Source organism: Amblyomma mixtum, chromosome 4, assembly GCF_055824585.1.
Source record: "Amblyomma mixtum isolate Tamu chromosome 4, ASM5582458v1, whole genome shotgun sequence".
NCBI classification, from domain to species: Eukaryota; Metazoa; Arthropoda; class Arachnida; order Ixodida; family Ixodidae; genus Amblyomma; species Amblyomma mixtum.
In genome coordinates, this window is record NC_143015.1 from 34,758,985 (window position 1) to 34,780,379 (window position 21,395).

General features: G+C 44.0%; 3 protein-coding genes across 3 annotated transcripts; 1 reads left to right on the forward strand and 2 right to left on the reverse strand.

Annotated features, from left to right (window-relative positions):
* Positions 1-1,093: 1,093 nt before the first annotated feature.
* Positions 1,094-3,137, reverse strand: LOC149346103 (BEN domain-containing protein 5-like). The gene is made up of 2 exons (XM_089586332.1): positions 2,540-3,137; positions 1,094-1,304 (listed from the first exon to the last, which is right to left on the reverse strand). The coding sequence occupies exons 1-2, from the start codon at positions 2,940-2,942 to the stop codon at positions 1,195-1,197; spliced, it is 513 nt and encodes a 170-aa protein (XP_089442458.1). The 5' UTR covers positions 2,943-3,137; the 3' UTR covers positions 1,094-1,194.
* Positions 3,138-4,500: 1,363 nt separating this feature from the next.
* Positions 4,501-12,335, reverse strand: LOC149346104 (uncharacterized). The gene is made up of 5 exons (XM_089586331.1): positions 12,064-12,335; positions 9,948-10,042; positions 7,834-8,065; positions 5,445-5,509; positions 4,501-5,373 (listed from the first exon to the last, which is right to left on the reverse strand). The coding sequence occupies exons 1-5, from the start codon at positions 12,254-12,256 to the stop codon at positions 5,095-5,097; spliced, it is 864 nt and encodes a 287-aa protein (XP_089442457.1). The 5' UTR covers positions 12,257-12,335; the 3' UTR covers positions 4,501-5,094.
* Positions 12,336-12,534: 199 nt separating this feature from the next.
* Positions 12,535-21,226, forward strand: LOC149346105 (uncharacterized). The gene is given in 6 exon segments (XM_089541253.1): positions 12,535-12,576; positions 14,199-15,546; positions 16,804-17,061; positions 18,137-18,397; positions 19,688-20,274; positions 20,277-21,226. Coding segments are annotated over 6 exon segments (2,703 nt in total). The 3' UTR covers positions 20,484-21,226.
* The last annotated feature ends 169 nt before the right edge of the window (positions 21,227-21,395 follow it).

A 21,395-nucleotide genomic window follows, 5' to 3' on the forward strand; every position in this document is an offset into this window, starting at 1 on the left:
CGATGCAGTGGTGTTCCCCAGGGTGGACCTTTGGGTCCATTTCTATTTAATACCTATAATAATGATATCTTTAACGTAGTCAGAGAATTACAATACATTTTATACGCCGACGACTCAAGCCTCTTTCTGTCTCTTCGCCTGATGACCGGGTAGTTCGAGGCAACTCCGTCTTAAATGCGCTCCACCCATGGTCCCACTGCAGTGGTTTAGTCGTCAACTGTAATAAGACAGAAGGTGTATATTTCAGACATCTAAATTCAGTCACCGTAAGCAGACTTCACCTGTCCAACAACAATGAGGTGGAAATAGCGGACACGTTTAGGTCACCTGGAGTTGTTTTTTATGAACGCATGAAGTAGATTTATCATGTAACTTATCTCCCAGAAAATGTTGCATTAGAAACTAGAATCCTTTCTTGTTCTCAATATGATTTCTCTTCACATTGCAAACCGATTATCTATCATTAAATATTTGAGTCACATAGTTCGTATTCCCTACTGGAAAAAACCGCATATATGGACTCCATACAATACGGATTTCCATATATACGCACTTATTGGAATACGGAATTCCATATCATACGGAAATAATATGGACTTCCGCATTATATGGAGAGCCTTATATGATACGGAATCCTTACGACTTCGTATTATACGGACTGTACGGAATTCTCTGCTGAACCGTATGATGCAGAAATGATACGGAATAAGCCGCCATGGTGCCGCAGTAGTTATGGCACTCGCCAGCTTACTTGAAGGATGCGGGTTCGATCCCAGCTGCAGTGGTCGCGTTTTGATGAAGGCAAAGTTGTGGAGACCCATCATGCAATATATCAAAATGTTACAGAACCCCAGGTGGCCGAAATTTCTGGAGCCCTTCACTATATGGCATCCCTCATAGCAAGAGCCACTTCTCTGTGCTTTCCATGCAAAAATAATAGAGAAATGCATTTAATCAAGAAAAGCAACTGGTGCACAATTATTAAAACATATTGCATAATTACACTGTTGCAATAAGCACACATTGTGACTTGTACTATGAACAATGTCAATGTCATTTGCTTATGAAATGCTTGTTTTTTAAATGTGTTGCATTTTCAAAACCATAATCTCGCACTTTTGGTTTTGAAAACGAATGTGCAGGAAACACAGGAGCCAATATGAAGTGAAGATGAGAAAAAAAAGCTTTACTTTTTCACCGTTTCAATACCTTCAGCATATCAGCCAGGTGCCTGTTCACACTGGCACGTCTCTTCGTGCTAGGGATGTCACTTGGGTGATTCCCAAGATGTTGTTCAAATGCACCTGAAAAAAATAAAATAAAAGGAGAGACAAAAAGTAGTTTTGGGGCAATATTTTTAACTCTAAAAGCACGTTCAATGCTTGGAAAGAACAATTTACACCTAAAATGCTTTCAGGCTAATTTAATTGCGCACCTCTGTCAGCCAACCATCAACCTCCCTAGTGTCAACTAATGAGGCAAGCCAGGCAGTAGAACTACTCCAGCAGTACTTCCAGCAAGAGGGTTGCTCAGAGCACATGTGCAGCCTAACCATGATGAATGACTATTTGGTGAAGCGGTGGCATACCAACCTAAAGCAAACTACCTTGCACAGCTTTTTTGGGGGGGGTCACAACCCTTAAATGAAACTGCCAATAAATGAAACAGTTTTCCTTGTCCCCATCGAGTTTTGTTTAAAGGGAGTCCACTGTAGTGCCCACTGGAGAGCATGTGAAAACTAATCTGCTATACAGATCTGGAGGCACATTTTCAAGTGGTTGACTTGGTGAAACAGCTATCACTGGCACACATCGCTACAAGGTAGCCACTCCTAGTCAGTGAACCTGAGAGCCAACCACTCTAGCACATGACCCCTGGTTGAAAACATATGAGTGGTGTTGTGCACACCACAGGTGCTGTGCCTTCTGACACACCATGTTGCCGTATCACTGGAGCATACTCCAAACGAGCTACATGCAGTTCAGTTGAGCAATTTGAACATGCTGCCGATACTTTGAACTAACCCAAAACCACATTATGATTCATGTTTGCCATGTCAGCAATAAAGCTTATCCACCAACCAGGTTTGCCTTGCATACAAAGCTACTGTGCTTGCAACTCACAAACCACAGCAGCACATATATGCTACAATGTTACAGAAAATAGCCTCATATACTGGGAACTTCCAGTGAAAGTGCACCTACCCAAACGTTAGCCCAAAGTGCAGCTGGCACCTAGCATGCTAGAGTAATGTGTACCGATTAGCTCAGGATGATAGAAAGACAGCTATTAAGTACAAAGTGCACCAGCCAGCAAGTCACAACTGCAGCACCACCCAAAAAACATCCTTTTCCTTGCTGCCTAGGCATACGCAGCAGCCTGAGCAGTGCGCACAAACATCACAGTGCACTACTCAATTTCAGGTCATGCAATATGGGCACAATACAATTCAGCCCTTTTGCCATACCCACAGTTTGCACATCCACCTGCAAGTCTAATTCAAGAAAACTAAGCTTAATTATGACAGAAAAGCACGCACTTTTCAGAGCATCAAGCTTCATTGGTGTCAGTGCCTTCTTTTCGGTGGTCTCAGGGCCGCCCTCTTTATGCAGGTAGCGGCGGCAAGGGGCTCCAGTGACGCTCCTGTTGTACAGGTTCTGGATGCCCCAAATTGCCTTTGCTGCTTCCCGCACAAAGAGGCTATCCTTCGGTTGGTCCATGAGGTGCTGCCACTTGTCAGACGGGATCTGGACACCAGGCCCAATAAGTACCTGCATGGCCAAAGAAAAGAGTGCTATGTGCAGTAACTCCCCAATGCCGACATGTTTCACCTGAATCAAGAGATTAGATGACAGAAATGATACTTCCAAATCAGACATTTTGCATCTGCATGATGAAGCTGCAGTTTGAAACTTTATGAAAGCACCCCTGTAGTACACCATGTACACCCTACGGGTGTTCCCATGTCATCTAGACATTAGAACACAAATAGCAGAAGCACGCATAAAAGTAAATGCCGTTTGTACCCCTAGCAGTGTTCTTCCTTAGCAACATTAAGTTCCCAAATATCATTTACACTTTAAGACACCAAGACCTCAGACACATGAGGGATAATTATAGCATATATGCTCACGAAATAATACTTGAAGTTTTAGTAATTTGGTACCACTCAAGTTGCTATACATTTGCAAAAAGCTGCAAAAAGAATGCAGCATAAAACACAAGGCTACCCTTTAAGGACGCAATTCAAAACATGGAAAATATGCAAGGCCTAATTAATTATGTACCATGCAATGCGAGAAATTGGCAAAAAGATGTGATAGCTAGGTATACCATCAGTGCCTAAAGTGCTGCCCCCTGCAATGCTTCCCTTCTCTCGGAATCCAGTCAGTTAGCTTAGTAGCCATCGGTTACGTATCTTTCCTTTGCATTTACATGCCCTGTGCATGCACATTTCCCGATTTCGACTTAGATGTCTTTCACTTCATTTGTTCCCTGACCCACTCTGTTCTTGTCTCCTACCGTTACAACTATCTTTTTTCTTTCCATAGCTCTCTGATCCGGATCATAAAAAAGAAATGGTTTTGGTTTGGGTTTGGGAAATGGTAAGGGTTTGATGTCCCAAAGCGACTCAGGCTATGAGAGACGCCGTAGTGGAGGGCTCCGGAAATTTCGACCACCTGGAGTTCTTTAACGTGCACTGACATCGCACAGCACCCGGGGCTCTAGCATTGCGCCTCCATAGAAATGCGATCGCCACGGCCGGATTCAAACCTGTGTCTTTCAGGTCAGCAGCCGAACGCCATAACCACTGAGCCACCGCAGCGGCTTACGAGAGGGAAATAACTCTAAGGTTAAGAATGGGGTGGAGCGCATATGGCAGGTTCTCTCAGGTCATGAATGGGTAGTCTACCAATATCCCTCAAGAGAAGAATATACAACAGCTGTATCTTAACGGTAATCACCTATGGGGCAGCAACACGGAGGCTAACGAAAAGGGTTCAGCTTAGATTAAGGGCAACACAGCAAGTTATGGAAAAAAAATTTCTAGGTGTAACGCTAAGAGACCGGAAGAGGGCAGGGCAGGTGAGGGAGTGACGGGTTAATGACATCCTAGTCAAAATTAAGGAATGGGATTCCGCTGTGTATGTTATGGGAGGGCAAGATAACCGCTGGTCCTTAAGGGTAAAGGAATAAATTCCAGGAGAAGGCAATACTAGCAGAGGGCAGCAGAAAGTTAGGTGGGCGGATGAGATTGGAAGCTTGAGGGGATACGATGGCCGCAACTGACAAAGGACAGGGTTAATTGGAGAGACATGGGAGAGGCCTTTGCCCTGCAGTGGGCGTAGTCATGCTGATGACGAGCTCACTGCGTTGTGCTGAATTCAAGCTGAATCCTTTTCGTTAGCTCCATGTTTCTGCCCCAAAGGTGAGTACTGGTAAGATACAACTGTTATGTGCTTTTCTCTTGAGGGATACATGAAAACTGTAATTCATATTCTAAAAGTACCTGCCAAATGCATTCCACCCTAGTCTTATTCTAGTTATTTCACTTTTGTGGTTCATGTATGAGATAACTACCTCCCCTAAGTAAACAGTATGAACAATATGAGCAAACAATACAAAAGCTTGAGAAAATGCTTCATCAGTTAGCACCAACAAAAACCTTTTTACGGCAGCACAAGCCCAGCAAATCCAAGACATGCCTGCTTCAGCATGCTCCAACAGTGTTTATAGACCATTACCGCAATCAATCAGTGCTAGCCCATTGTTTCAACTCCAAAAAATTTGCTAGCTGCTGTAGTGTGTTGTCACTTGGCTCCTGCTTGTACTGGGCAAACTAGCAACTAGAGTTGTGAACAAAACTTATTTCTGAGTAAAGGTTGGGCGCAATCAAGAGAGGTACTGTGACGTCTGTAAATGAGAAAGTTGGTTCGAAAATCTGAGGCCTCTTGGACATTTGGAGAGAGTTGGCATTAATTGAATTGTGACATCTGGTAAAGAAACAGCTTGACATTTTGGTAAGTGGCTGCCAAACAAAAGCAATATAATACTTTCTTCTACCTCAGAAACATATTCTCATACAAAAGGTGGCTATATAGCTTCAAATAACAATGTAAGACCTACCTCATCTGCCTGTAACAGTGGTGACTCAGCCACGGCTGTTTGCAGGCACTGCCCGTCTGTCAAAGTAGCCTCGGTTCGGCCAGACCAATTCTCATTCTCACACACACCCATCTCACTAGTTTCAGTGACTAATTCAAGATCTGAGATGGGTTTATTCGGCTCAACAGCCCTAAGCACCAACGTGCCACTTGTAGCTTGGTCTATCCCAAACAGCCTGCGCTTGACAGCATCTTCTGGCGCTGCTCCCTACAAAAATAGAGTAGGAGGAGGTAATTAGGCATATGCATCTTGGCCCCACTGTTCAGGAATGCCCATACCTCTCGCTGTTCTTGAGAGCATCTGCACATCCTACGGAATGTGCTCATATCCTGCCGGATGCTTTCTGCACAGCAAAGACAAAAGGATGTCAAATGATTACTTGGTCACAGCTTGCTAGCACCCCAAAACTGCATATGGGCTATGAGAGACACTGCTGTGTAGGGTTCCAAATTAATTAAGCCATGAAGGGTTCTTTAAAGTATATCTATCGAAACACAGCCGCTGTGGATGTGATGCCAATAAGCAACTGACACTTGCAAGCAAATTTTATGCACTGCATGGGACTCAAGTCAGACCTGTACGCATCATATATATTTTGTGGCACAAGTCGCTTACAGCGGAGAGGAAGCTATGCATGCTAGGCAACAGCTTCCAGGCTTGTCCGGCTGGCTAGTGAGTGCAAGAGCAGCGTACTTGTGGAAGACACTGCCTTGTGCCGGTAGCTTATACTTCGTGGTGCATAACTTAGGAAGCGAGATGGCAGCACATTCTTTTTTCCATTGAACAATAGCCTACTTTACTTTATATAGGTTACCTACAATGAAAAAGACGTTTGGAGCTAGAAAGCAATCAAGCAATTTTTAAATCCAGATCTCTCCACAAAACTGAAAACATGAAAAAAAAATTGATATAAGCTTGAACACCTAAAGGGGCATGGTAATGCAACTATTGTGATTCAATTCCCAAAGATCTACAAGAGGATGGGTAGTGCAGCAAACAATGAAGAGCACATTTTTTTATGACCTTATATTAATCTCAATTTACTCTCTCCTAATGACCTACAATACTGCTCTCGCCTTCCCTAGGGTTAACGTGTACAACCATGCATTTGGCTTTCTTTATTTTCTCAGAGAGGTCACTGCAAACACAACTCTACACACTGTTTACTACATATAATCAAGTTCTCAACACAGCTACAGATCCACTTGACAAATAGTCTTACAACTAGATAGAGGTTGGACTTTGTTTTTATTTTTTTTAAATTGACCAGACTTTTGCAATGCTTACTTCAGTGCGCAATTCTCATTTTTTTTTTCAGCAAATATAGTTTTTATTTGCAGGAACTTTTTTTTCCCCAGGGATAAAGTCACAGTATATTTTAACCATTTTTTCAGCACTGGCATAAATTTACCTGCAATTAACGCACATATCATCGTACATATAGCTGTGCTTGTCGCAGAGATCTCCATTTAAAATACCAGCAAAAGTCAAATGACAGAACCATCAGACAAACACAAACTGGGCTGTCACTAGAAAAGTGGCAAACTGGGCTCTCATGTTATCCTTAGGCCATTGCTCTCAGCTGACAAAGAGGGTGACAAATCACATGGTCCAAGTGTTGACTGCAGTGATGAAACTGCTGTTGAACCATTGAGGTAGACAGAAAATGGTACTTTTTCATGAAGCTTGCTCAAGACCCTCAAACATGGCGTGGACAAGCCCACTTAACCAAGCAACAGCCTTTATATGCTATGGCACTGAACAGCACTGGCCTAGACGTTTGGCGAAGAGAGGAGCCTCCTGATTTGTAGAGGCATGTAAGGCAGCGAAACAATGCCCAAAAATGCACAACTGCACCCAATAGCAACACCACCCCACCATGCCCTTGGTTTTAATACCTTTTTATTTTCTCCTTTGAGTGTAACTTCTACTCAATGGCCAGCAAGCTGCAGCATACATGTCAAGAATACTAACGTTTTTTGGTTAAAAGTGAATTGCAAAAAATCATTTTGATATAAGTCCAACCTCTACCCATAACCAAAAACACGAAATGCAGCAGCGCTGCTCATGTTTTTAATACCTGTACAGCTTACTGAGTTATGGATGCAACTGATTTAGATTAACTACATTAGCAAAAACCAGTAATGCACCACACTGCGTTACCAATACAGCTTACAGTTCCTCTCCCAGAAAGTATTGATGATGAGTTTTTGTACTGCAAGGGCATCTGTGGCCAAAGAGTGCCAAGACATGGTGTTTTCAGCTACCAAATGCAGGGTCAAAGATTTATTTCCCCAGCATATCACCCAAAGCACATCGAATACCAGGCCAGGGAGAGCTTGCATCGAATGTATCACTGGTAGATACCTGGGGGCACTGGGGATCAAATCCCACATTTCCTACATGTCCCCTCCTGGAAAGTAACATTACAGACAATAGGCACGCACAAATAGGTGAGGAGACATCAGCGTCCCCTTATAGGCATGTGGAGGAGGGAGGAACAAATATTGTTGCATTTTCTTCTGTTTCTCCCACAAGGCAGGCACTGAAATGTGCTGTTGGTGCCGCCCCCTTCCCTTTTGGAAACACTTGTGTACATAATTTACCATTAAGGATGCAAAACAATGACACATGCAGGTGGTGCAACACTATGTGTTAATGTCTTACCCATTCCTTTAATGACTTCCTGTTGAAGGTTGTCGTTTCTGTGGCGCTCCTGTGCAAGCTTTTTTTTTAACACAAGAACTTCATTCTGAAGTTTCTTTATGATTTTTCCTTTTGGAGAAAGGGTTTCTCCGCATTCCTCTTCAGATGAATTGCTCTCGACAGCAATTTCCCTGAGCCTTTTTCTTTTTGCCATTTTCTTGCGGGTATTCCTTTCTTTTTGGCTCAGCTCCCGCTGAAATTCATGACAAATGAAGACAAAAATGCCACATTAAAATTAACACCTATAAAACTCAAGAACTAAGCGGCTTTTCCGTGCCAAAGGATCCCCTTCCAGCCAGCGGTGCTGGCTGATTCTCATGAACCTGCTAGTGTGACAGTGCAGGGAGCAGCAGACTGCCACTTCGTGCACTGCTCCCTGCACTGTCACATTAGCAGGTTCATGAGAATCAGCCAGTACCGCTGGCTGGAAGGGGATCCTTTGGCACGGAAAAGCCGCTTAGTTCTTGAGTTGTATCCGACTACAGTTGTTTAGGATTGCAGATCAGGTTGCACATTTTCGTTAACTGCTGAAATTATTATTAAAAACTGTGCCAACTGTATTACCTAAAATTTGTCTTCAGATCTAGGTAAAAAATTGGTTTTTAAAGAAAGCAAATGATGCAGTAATCTCACTTATCTCGGTGGACACCCAAACTGCAGCCTAAGGGAAGGCATAAAGAAAAAAAAGAAAGGAAGAAAGAGGTGCTGCAGTGGCGGTCTTGGGAATAACTTCGACCACCTTGGGAACTTTAACTGGCTGAAATTATTCCCAAGATAAAATTTTTGGCAATGCACTGTTATCAGGTTCAGGCAGTGACTACAGCAGGCAGGCATATGTGGGTCTCTGGGCAGGGTTATTGGAATAAGACAAGAGGTGCTGTCTCCCCTGTCACATGACAAACTTGACATAATTTTCACCAAACAGCACTTCCCAAACTTACTACCATGCTTCTAATGCATGCACAGCAATAAATTCTTCAATGAAAACATCAAACCTTTCCAAAATACACCTTAAAAATCATGCTATAGTGAATCTGAAGGAAATTATAGGAAAACGCTACCAAGATATCAAACATGCAGAAGCACATGCAAGTCTGTGACACAATCCCAGGGACTGTCAAATTATAAAAAGGTAAGAGGTCAGCAACGCCAAAAAGTAAAGTACTGCGTTAACACAGCTCTTTCTACCAATGAAAACACGCGTTTGCTTACAAACCAACCAAATTCTTCATGCTAAGGGGAAGCAAACACCCTAACTGTATGGCGTTGAGGACAAGCATTGAAATGAAAAGCAGGCAATTGCGCAGAGTAGTGACTTTTTGAATAATGCACTAGTAGGTGTTGTGTGGCAATATATGATCAGCAAATGCCACTAACATTTTCCGTTAAACTACAAAAAGATCAGATCTGAGCAGACATCATCTGTGGAAGCGAATGCGTGAACTAGTTATGATTGGTGTTCACCAAAGAAAAGAAATAGCAGCACAAGACACAAGCACAAACCAAAAACGGAACACATCACAGTGTGCCTGTCTCACACAATATGGTAGTGTGCACCCTCGTTTTGTCCCTCTCTGGTGACTGATTGATGGGGTTTAACGTCCCAAAGCGACTAAGGCTATGAGAGATGCCGTAGTGGAGGGCTCTAGAAATTTCGACCACCTGGGGTTCTTTAACGTGCACTGACACCGCACAGTACACGGGCCTCGAATTTCTCCTCCAAAGAAATTCAACCGCCGCGGCCAGGATCGAACCCGCGTCCTTCGAGTCAGTAGCCGAGCACCATAACCACTGAGCCACCGCGACGGACTATCCTTCTCTGTTCTTGTGCTGTGCTAGATGTAATTAGTTGGATATCACGTTAAATTTGATGAATGACAGGGGTACATGCCATGAGGTTCTTGCTTAACTTGTTTGCAGAATGTTGACTATCCCGCATTTGTGACAATAGCTTTGTCAGGTATGCCCACTTGTATAATTGGACCACAAGCCGAAAGCTGTCATTTATGCACTTGCTTATAACCACTACGCGATTTCACTATTTAAATTTGAAACTAGCCTCACCGCAAACTTACCTTTTCAGACGTTCCGCACACTGGTCCATCAAAGACACTGTCGGGCCACCGAATGCGTCTCTTTTGCAGCCTTCGGGCCAGTTCCTGTTTTGTCACTGAAACCAGGGTGATGTATTTCACATAGGGATTTTCCCAACGTTGCACATTGCAGTAAAATCTGTTCATGCAAGCAGTGAGCTGCTATAAGGAATGTCATTAGAACACCAAGGGCATAAAGGCTGGTGAATACACACACCAAGCACAAACACAAGTGCACTACTGCATTCATCGCTGTTTATAAAAAAATGCATATGTAATATTGATGTCGAAAGTCTCTAGGATGCCTCAAAAGCATGCATAAGTGGTATGTATAAAAACAATCATGTCATCTGACTGCCACACTTTAAAGTATGTGAGTCAAACTTCCACCATCACACTGGCTAACATACCGTATTTACTCGCATAATCCTCGCACTTTTTTTCGCAGAAAATCGGTGCGAAGTTAGGGGGTGCGATAATTACGCGGGGAAAATTTTTGAACAATGCTTTGGAGTGCTGAAAGCAAATGTAAATAGGCTGTGAACCGGGGTTCTCAAGCCAGCTATTGTAAATTTAACCAAAACTTCAATTGCAAGCAGGACTTACGTTTGTAATAAAACCACAGAGACGACAAACACTAGCTGCAGAAACACTTTATTTGCGAAGGCTGGCCGCCCGCAACATCACCATCACTCAGAGTCCGCGGAGTCCACGTCGACATTGCCATCGCTATCGCTGGTCGCTGCTTCGTCGGCTTCCTCAGCTTCACCCTCTTCATCTTCGTCCCACACCAAGTGGTCTTCTGTCGCGTCCAGGGCGTTGGAAATGCCAGTTTTCTTGAAACTCTTCACGACCACGTCAGCGCCAATCATGCTCCATGCATCTGCTACCCAGCTGCACAGCAGCTCCACAGATGGCCTCTTTATCTTGCCACCCGGCGTAAGAGCGTGTTGGCCTTCGGCCATCCATTCTGCATGCACTTTTCCTTAGTTCTGTCGAGTGATGTTGGGGATGCGATGATTATGCGAGGAAAAAAAAAATTCCAATTTTCGATAGGCAATGTGGGGGGTGCGAGCATTATGCGAGTGCGAGCATTATGCGAGTAAATACGGTAGGTATCAACTGCTCACACAAGTCCTGGAGATTTCTGTCCCGGATAGTACACAAGCAATGTTTCACATAACTTCAGCCAAAGCTTTAAAAGAAGTGCAACACCATAAAGGAGTGAAACAAAGGACTTATTGTTTGCGACTACGTTGCACAGCTTTGAGTACTTGTAATTTCAATATTCAGTTTGAGACCAAGCAGAAAACAAAAATGCGAATGGAGGCCACAAACAGCCTATTCAGTTTGTTGTAGCAACATACTTCCTGCACCACTTTTTTTACAGCATCAAAAGGATACGCCTTAAAATTAAAAATACCCCGCCACTGCACTCTCGCATTACTGTAGCACACTACCTACTGACCAGCGCGCTGGGTAACAAATAAATAGAAGGAACAACCAACGCTCACTTCAATGAGCTCCCAATGATAAACAAAAAATATACAGAGGCTGCATTGAACAATAACAATGTCACTTCACCGCTTTCCCTTTCTTGACTTTCAAGTGACGACTCGGCTTACAATGACATACCTATCAGATGGAGTGCACCCTCTTACAGACAGAGGTGCTGATGCACTTCTAGGGCGACGCTGACAGTGCTCCAACATGATGCCAAAGAATATCTTTTTCACATATCTATGTTACGTGCAACGCCCTGTATAGGAGCACTACAAGATATGCATGCATGCAACATCACAAAGAAAAAACAAAAAGAAAGGAAAACAAAGAAGGGCAGTGGGCCCTCGAGGTGCTGGGATTTCGGCATGTAATCAATCGCAACTTGGGCAAACTTGAATACTGGGCAAGCACGACGGGGCTTTTCTGACAGGAACGTTTAAAGCGGGTTGATGGCACATGCTCAACAACGCAGCCCACTTGGAGCACATGCAGCGGCCTGTTGTAAATAGCTCTTCATCGCCATGGGTTAACAAAAAAAAGCACTGCGCATTAAAATTATGCGCCAAACGCATACAACTGCAGACATAAAACTTACCGGCCAGTTCTTCGATGTGCCCAACGTAGTAGCCCTCGTCGTCTTTGGTTGTTTTATTGGCGCACCAATAAACCTGCTTATTTTTCGCCAATTCCTTGACGGACTGTGGGCTGTAGTTTTTTATGCACGAAACACTAACTACAGCTTTACCTCCATCTTCGTAAACCACATAGGCAAACTGTGGCTTTTCCATTTTTACAAATGTGCACAGTCAAAAGCTCCAAAATACGACGCACGCCGACCGAGCAAACCACGATGTCTACAGAACTGTCTGAGGCTATGGATGGCTTCGGCTTGTTTGGTTTTTCATGCTTTCCGCGACATTATGTCGTCTGCTTCAGAGAGGAAGATTCGTTCATACTATGCGGTTTGTCGTGTTGTTCACAGAAAAAGAATTCCCTGCTATTATTCCAGAGGAAACAATATATGTGCACAGTTCGTGTTATATTACGTGCAAGTGTGCAAGTGCTCATGAGTCTCAACGGGTCAACAGTCATGGTCTACTACGCAACCGTAAGCTGAGCCTTAATTTCAGGCCGTAGTTTTATCAACTGAATAACACGCACCCTCCCGACTAACAAAAAAATAAAAAAGGAGGAAAACCAGATAAACAATTAAATATAACTTAATCGAACGTGTCTGGATCTTCATTCTGTGTAGGTGTTGTTGACGCTTTGTGCCGAGATTAAAGTGGTAGAAAAATTGCATTCGTAGCAGCATGTGCCGCAATGACATTAACGCATGCGTACACACAAACACACACAGGGAGAAAGGGAGAGAGAGAGACAGACATACACAAGTCGCGACGACCTACATAATTGGAATGTGCCTGCTTTCAACATCTCACGCCCGATTGTGCACACATATACTTGCACGAAGAACATGACAGTCACGGCGGATATGACTCGAATATAGCGCTGTGACAAACGGGAATGTTGGTAGTAATATATAAGTTTTGCATGCATGACGTTCTCGCAAAACCACTATTAATAGTTCTCTATCACAGTTTCTGCTCATGTATAAGCCGCATACCATCTATTATGACCTTTCATTACTTAGTCAACTGCGCCTTTAATATTTTTTTTTGCGAGCGAGAGCTTGGGAGTGGTGTGAGGGATCACTTAAACCAAATATCGGTGCCTTGCAAGGCAAGGACCACGACGCGGATCCACAGGCAGACGAATAATGTTTATCATTTATCCTCCTCAACCACCTCGTCTGAGACAACGAACTGCTTAGTTTTTAGCCAACGCATCATAATCATCATATTATCTGATCTGTAATGTCCACCCTTTATAAAGAGACAAACATTGGTGTTTATCGTCATTTTAAGGCGAAAGCCTTTAATGCCTCATACTGTCGTTAGCAGACGCGTCGGCAGCCGTGTCGACAGACGCGTCGGCAGATTCGTCCGCCTTCCGGCGTCACTGCTTAAAAGGCTCAAGGTTCCAGCATGCATAAAGGCGCATCTAGTGAATGCATGGGCTTCATAAATAAAATAAAAGGAGTAAAGTCAGGAAAAGGGAAATAAAAATAAAAAATAAGAAAATAAACAAAAATAAAAAGACAATAAAAATAGGATGTCGAATAAAAATAAAAAAACAACAAAATTAAGAAAAGGAGCAACAAATATATTGTAAACAAAATTATGAAAAATAAAAAGTAAATAAAAACAAACAGTGGCCAGGAAATGCTTTCACCTTGCAGCACTTTAGAGACCCAAAGTGCCCCCTGAATTTTCATTCCTTTGTCGCTACCGTCGTTGCGCCATACCGTCGTTGCTGCAACCATAACCGCTTGCTGCGTTTCTTATTAAGCCAGCAAGCAGCAAAATGAGCCTTCGTCCCACGAAAAAGACACGTAAGCGCTATCTTGACAAAGATGAACCATTTGTCGTGCCGAAGTCCACGGATTACTGGAAAAAGCAGCGAAAACGAGCAGTTCTTTCCGGGGAGACAGCGTCAAGAGGCGATCCTTCAGAACGCGCTCATGGTGCCAGTAGTTCGACCGCGGACAAAACGTCGTCAGTTTCGACATCTGCTCCTTCAGGTGAGCACTGTGTTGAAGGCGTCTACGAGGGCGGCCCCTTTGTAAGTGCTGAACACGCGGGAACATGCAGCCGTGTACCGGCGCAGCCGTCGTCCAGTGCCAGCAGTTCGACAGCGAACACAGGGCCATCTCTCTCGACACCTGCTCCTTCGGGCGGGCGCAGTGCTGAAAGCATCGATGAGGGCACCCTTGAAAGTGGCACTGAACACGTGAAGGAATGCGATCGTGTACTGGCGCAGCCGTCGTCCGGTGTGAATACTCCTGTTTCAGGCTACAGAACCGAAGTGGCCAATGAGGGCATCCCCGGGACTGAGCGCACAGTTGAACCAGTTGAACCTACTTATGAACCGCGTCATCCGTCGCCATCGAGCTCCAGATCTACACTTTCAGGTGACTATGCTGAATGGTCTGATGAGGACATCCCAACTCATGAAAGTGACAGTGAACACCTAGAGGACGACGACACAAGTGGCAGTGAATCTGAGGAGGAAGCCGAAAGCCTAGATTCACTGTTGGATGAAAATGAGCTCCTGGCACCTGGCTTTGCTGACTTAGATTCAGCAACGTTACCTGGCTCTACGACAACCAAGGCAGCTGCAATTGTAATGATCATGGCCTTTGTTGTTGCTCATGGGCTTACTTGGGTTGCTTTGGATGATCTGCTGGCTCTCATTGATGACCTTTTTGGCTTTAGAGGAAATGTGCTCCCGCGATCAAAACACTTGTTCAAAAAGCTATGGGCTTCAAGAGCAAAGCGGGTCGCCAAGCATTTTTTTTACTGCAGCGTCTGTGGCAACCTGCTCAAGCCAGTGAGTGGGACATCCAAAATGAAGTGCTCTGCCTGTGTCCTGGCAACTGATGTGAGATCACTCAAGGCGAAGGGGAATTTTTTTGTTATTATGGATTTAAAGGAGCAGCTGAAGACTTTGATAGCAAGAACAAAAGCTGCTCTCTACAGCAACCTTGTCAATCTGAAAGAAGATGCTGAAAGATCAACAACGACCCTGAGAGACATCACAAGTGGCAGCATTTGCAGGGAGCTACGCCAGAGTAATCAGCTGAACTGGATGGACCTGACGCTAACTGTCAACACAGATGGAAGCCCCGTCTTCAAATCCTCTTCATCATCAGTGTGGCCCATACAGTTTTTGGTTAACGAGCTGCCACCCAGTCTCAGGATGAAAAACTGTTTGGTTGGTGGCCTTTGGTTTGAAAGGCACCCTGATATGACCCTGTTCATGACGAAATTTGTCGATGAAGTGAACAGAGTGGGTCGTGTTATCTGGGAACAAGCTTCCACGACAATGAGATCAGCAGTGTATGCTGTATGCTGTTGCGTAGATGCTCCTGCTCGGGCTGCCGTTAGCAACATGGTGGAATTCAACGGAATGTTTGGCTGCCCCTGGTGCTACGCCTGTGGAGAACACCTCGAAGGTAAAGTACTCTGATAAGTTCGATGCATTTATTAGGCCACCTGTTGTTATACGAGTATGTTGTTAAATAAAGTCTAAGTAATTCTCTCCCTTGCCTTGCAAGAAGATTGCATATCTTCTGGCAGCAGAACTTTCGCATCAGGAGTGCACATATTAAGTATAGAATTTGCTATAGGTGTAATGGGCATTTTATCTTAAGAAATTGAAGATATAGAGTTTATGCACAATTTGTTTACAGCATAACGGGCAGTTCTGTGCTAATGTTATGCCCTGCACCTTTGACCCTACCCTGAATGCGAGTCTTTTCTTCTAGGTTAGCCAATCCACTGAATGCCTTTTCATACTTCTGCTGCCCTCACAAGGCAAATATATTGCACATAAACTTCATTCATTCATTTCTTTGAGTTCTCGAAACTTGTCAAAGGGTTTGCCTTTGGTAAATTCTCTCCTTTGCCTTTGCAGCAGTTCTTCATAGCCAACATGAAGACATGTAGATATTGAGAAGACATGGCGAAAGACCTACTTAGTCTTTACTCATAGCTTTTGATTTTATGCTAAAGCTAATGCACTGTACATGCTCGTGTACTTTTAATGTTAACAAGTATGCGTCGTATGTCGGGTACATGCAAACTGATGAGCTCGTGCAGGCAGTTTTCATTGTTCTTCAGCTTCTTGCACAGGCAAAATAAAATGGCCATTGCTGTCGTCATGCTGTGCGGAGCTGTGACTGAACTGTAATCGTGTTTTTGAGTTCACCTTAGAAGGGAAGACTCTTAGGCTGTTTTTGTATAACTGTCAGCTTTTGGAAGCTGTTAGTATCGAAGATGTGCTGCTGAAAATTACGGTATGTTTGGGCCCGTAAATTTTCAGGAAAAAATATATACTAGTGGTAGCCTTAGTTTGTTGGTGACAGTAGTGTATCAGTGGGAAATGTTCTCTTGCTATATTATTTGGTTTGGTTTATTGGGGTTTAACGTCCCAAAGCGACTGAGGCTATGAGAGACGCCGTAGAGGGGGGCTCCGGAAATTTCGACCACCTGGGGTTCCTTAACATGCACTGACATCGCACAGCACACGGGCCTCTAGAATTTCGCCTTCAAGAAATTCAGCCACCGCGGCCGGGATCGAACCCGCGTCTTTCATGTCAGCAGCCGAGCACCGTAATCACTGAGCCACCGCGGCGGGGCTGAACCCTGCTTACCCCACAAGTCACTTGTATTTTCTGCGATGTTGTAAAATCAAAGTCTGTTTATTTCAGGTGGGCAGCGATACATGCAAGCCACGGTGAATGATGAGCGGACACCAAAGGGAATGCTTCGAGAAATGAAGCTTGCTCTCGAAGTCAACGAAGCAGTAAATGGAGTGAAGGGGCCATCGCCACTTGCTCACTTGAAGCACTTCAACGTGGTCTTTGGGCAGACAGTGGAGTACATGCACTGCGTGCTCCTTGGCGTCACCAGGTGCCTCACTGATAACTGGCTTGACTCTTGCAACAGCCAAGAACCCTTCTACATAGGTTGGTATTACTGTACTAATTCGTGTTACGCATACATACAAGCTTCTCAGTTTTGAGGGGTGTGATACGCACCAACGGTGGTAGTTCGGCCTCCTTGTCATCGTTGATGCATGGTATTGATGGAGCATTGAAGCTAGCACAGCACATGTGCATGCAGAGCTTGTGAACTCTGGTGTCCACACTCTGCCTATACACAGTATCTGTGCGGAAAGCAGCCAGCCAGTTGGGCAGGCAGTGCCTGTCACGTGACTGATGGGGCCAGCAGGGCATACGGCATGATTGGCATTCAAATTTCCCAAATTGCTGTCATTAGTAGTTCAGCAAACGTGCATACATTATATCTGTTGTTAGTGCTGCCCCTGGCTTGCACCTCTCATGCCTTTCCTTCCACAGTTGGTTCACTCTTTCCTTCTTTTGCCTAGCTGGAATACACACATATTCTGATTGACATTGAACCCCCCGTAAGAGCGTGCTTGGTTGGTGGTTACGTACTCTGAATGCGGCTTTTTCTAATTTTTTGGGTTGCCACTTTCGAGGTATGGGGTAGGGGGTGTCACAGATGTCTTGCAGCTCTTTTGTTGCGGCAAGCATGAGTTTGACAAGTGTCGCTAGTTTACAGCACCTCCTTGTTCACTGTGAGTGGGGCAGCCATGGTTGTTTGTTTTATCTTGGACGAAATGACACTGCCATCATACATGTTTTAATGGTAGCACTGGCCTCTGATAGGCAAGCGCTCGTTATAACTGTAATCATTATAAGTGGGCTCAACTAGTTATGTCTGATGGTCAAGCATTAACTGCAGTACATCTGCTCTTAGGATTCCTGAACTAAATACCTGTTGTTATCAGGAAGCAAGGTCATTAGGGTAGGCATACCTTTATGATTTGTTCCCAACATGAATGCTTCAGCTTCGTGCTATCTTCATTCTTATGGCACACAGCAACAACATTGCATTCAAAAAGCCACAGGCTCAGTTTGGAATATGCTGCTGTTTAATGGTTTGCAAGCGGTGTTGTTTGGCTGGCTCATTCAATTACTTGCATTTAAATTGCACATCTCTTCCTTTTTGCTTCAGGGCGCCCGACAACATTGGAGCAGCTTGACAACAGGTTGCTTGCCATCAAGCCCCCACACTGCTTCACAAGGCTGCCACGTTCGATTAAAGAACGCTGCCATTGGAAGGCAAGCGAGTGGCGGCACTGGCTGCTGTTTTATGCTGTGCCATGTTGTTTAGGCATTCTTCCCCAGCGGCATTTAAATCATTTCATGCTGCTTGTGGAAGCAGTCTTCACACTTCTTTTGGAAGAGTTGACTGATGAACAGCTGCATCATGCTGGTAAGTTTATACATTTTATTGGCTGTAAAATTGTATTGCATTTATGATGCTACAAAAATACATTGAACTGCAAATTGCACGTATGTAAGCATTCACAGCGAATTGTACATATGAGAAAGGGAAGTTGTGAAACATGTTTGGCAGCATGACTTCAAATGTACAGTAACTGTGTTAGAATGATAGAGAATGATAGAATAGAGGTGGAATGATATTATGTAAATGGGAGCTATACATAAAGCATGGACCACTCAGCATGTACCACTCGCACATGTCTCACATAAAGTTTGATATAGTAGTAGCGCTCAAAACAGGGACGACAAGATAGAAGAAGATAACACAAGCGCTAGCGCCTGTGTTGTCTTCTTCTATCCTGTCGTTCCTGTTTTTAGTGCTACTGCTTTGTCCTTCCAGTGTAAACACCAACTAGTCCACTGCTTTAAATCACGTAAAGCTGTCATGACTGAGAGTCTATCATCATCATGAATGAATGCACAAACTTTGTTGAGAAGCTCATTCACAAATACAAGTTCTTTGCCGCATGTTCCCCAAAAATATTCAAAGGAGGAATTATTCATCAGTGTTAACTGCTATAGGAAGTAACCATGTTATTTTGATGGAATTGCTACTGACCTTCAGCCACTTTTTAGTTTGGTAAACATTAAGATGAGAAACTGGAACCCACCTGGTTTCAAGAAAGAAGATGAAGCTGCTGAAATAAGGGTCCCTTCTTACCTCAAGACTTTTCTTGATAAAAGTGCTGTCTGAATTTCAGAACTCATCCGAGGTCGGGGGCATTGAACAAAGCTTGCTATTGAACTTAGACTAGTGCTGAAGTTTAAGTTTCTGGAAGTGGGCACAAGGTTATGGTAGGGATTGTGCTGATGCCGCGTTTCCTGATGTTGATGGGACGAAATTGCCAGTTCGAGTAAAGCAGCATATTGATTTAGCAAGTTCGAACTAATGAGCTTTTACTCTATATGATATAAAATTGCTTGAAAATGGTGACATCACAATCCTTTTACCATGCACGCTGTGGCAGTTCCTCTTCAGAAGCAAAAAAAAAAATAGGCACTCAAATGAATATTAATATGCCTTATACAGTGCAACTAAGCAAGTCTAGCAGTTTTGATTTTGCTTCATTTGTTAGGTATTGCAAGAAATGTTTTGTAAATGGTAAAGCACGCCCGATTTGTTGGAACAGTGGTGTGATAGAGCGCAATCACAAGGAAACACAAGATTAGGTTTTGTGCGGAAATCTTTCACAGTGAGCATGGCTGCTCTTTTGTGCAGGTCGCTTGCTGCAAGAGTTTGTGTCCAGGACAAGAACACTCTACGGCCCACGTATGATGACTTTTAATGTGCACCAGCTGCTTCATCTTGTGACAGCTGCAAAAAACTTTGGGCCTTTGTGGGGGCACAGCGCATTTGTCTTTGAAAGTGGAAACGGCAGACTTGTGAAGACCATAACTGGTGCAAAAGGGATACCAAACCAGGTTGTGGAACGCGCGGTGATGCTGCAACAACTGCAGCTCATGACGACACTGCACATTTTCGAAAGAAAAGTGCAGGAATTCACCAATGCCCTACTGGCTAAGCCTTTAATTGCTGCTGCTACGCATATTGATGGCGCATGTCTTTTGGGCTATTCCAACCGCACGCCTAGCCTGTCAGCGGAGGAGACCAATGCCCTGAATGGTATGTTCAGTCGTGTCATTGCTATAAATGAACACTTTCGTTTTGCTTTTAAGGGAACAGTGTTGCACAGCAGAATGTACAGAAAAGCGAAAAAAACCAACAGCACAGCAGTGAAAGCATTAGACAATGACTACTTTGTCATTGACAGGATTTTTGAAATAATTCACGACTCTTGTGAAGGCACTAGTGCTGTTTTTTTTGTAAGAAACTGGTTTGTATAGATAGCACACACAGGCTCCCAGGACATATTAGCGAGTGTTTTTTGTCTTTTATGACTACTCCTTCTGTTTTGAAATTGAGTGACATCCTTGCACCATGCCTTCTGATTGAATTACCAGCTGATGATACAGCATATATATGTGATTTGCCAAACCTTATTGAGCGTGACTGACATCTCAGCTAAAAGAAAGCGACCAATAGAACATGACAAAAGCTGGCCAGAACCAAGAACCTCTTTCAGTGCAGTGGTACAAAACGCAACGTACAAATATGATTGATGAATTTTAAATGAAAAAGCAAAACTGTGGGCTATTGACGGTTGCTTCTGGGGGGCTATGGAGTAACTTCAACCACCTGGGGATTTTTAACATGCACCGACATCGTAGAATGCATAGACAATTTTGCATTTTGGCCTTATTAAAATGCAGCCACTATGGTTCTGATTAGACCCACGGCCTTGGGAATATCATCATCATCAGCCTGACTACGCCCACTGCAGGGCAAAGGCCTCTCCCATGTCTCTCCAATTAACCCTGTCCTTCGCCAGTTGCGGCCACCGTATTCCCCGCAAACTTCTTAATCTCATCCGCTGACCTAACTTTCTGCCGCCCCCTGCTAGCTTGCCTTCTCTTGGAATCCATTCCATTACCCTTAAGTACTTAAGTACCAGCAGTTATCTTCGACTGAATTTCATATTCACCAAGCCGCCGTTGCAGTTAAAAAATAAAGAAGGAAAGGATTGATGATGATGGATTTTTACAGCGCAAGACAATCTGTGGCCAAATAGAGCCATGTCAAAAGGTTTTTTTTTCTACTCAAGGTGGGGTCAAAGACCCATTTGCCAAGTATTTCATCTTAATTAAGTCGAGCACCAGACCAGGAGAATTCTTGTAGCCATTGTATCACCGATGGGCACCCGGCAGCACTGGGGATGAAACCCCGCACCTTCCGCATGTGAATCAGATGCTGAGACCACTAAGCCACCGCTGCAGTAAAGAAAGAAAGGAAAGGACAGTTGCTGGTGTACAAAATGTCTTGCGGTTACAGTAGTGTTTTCTTCGTCAAACTAGCTTCGGAGAACATT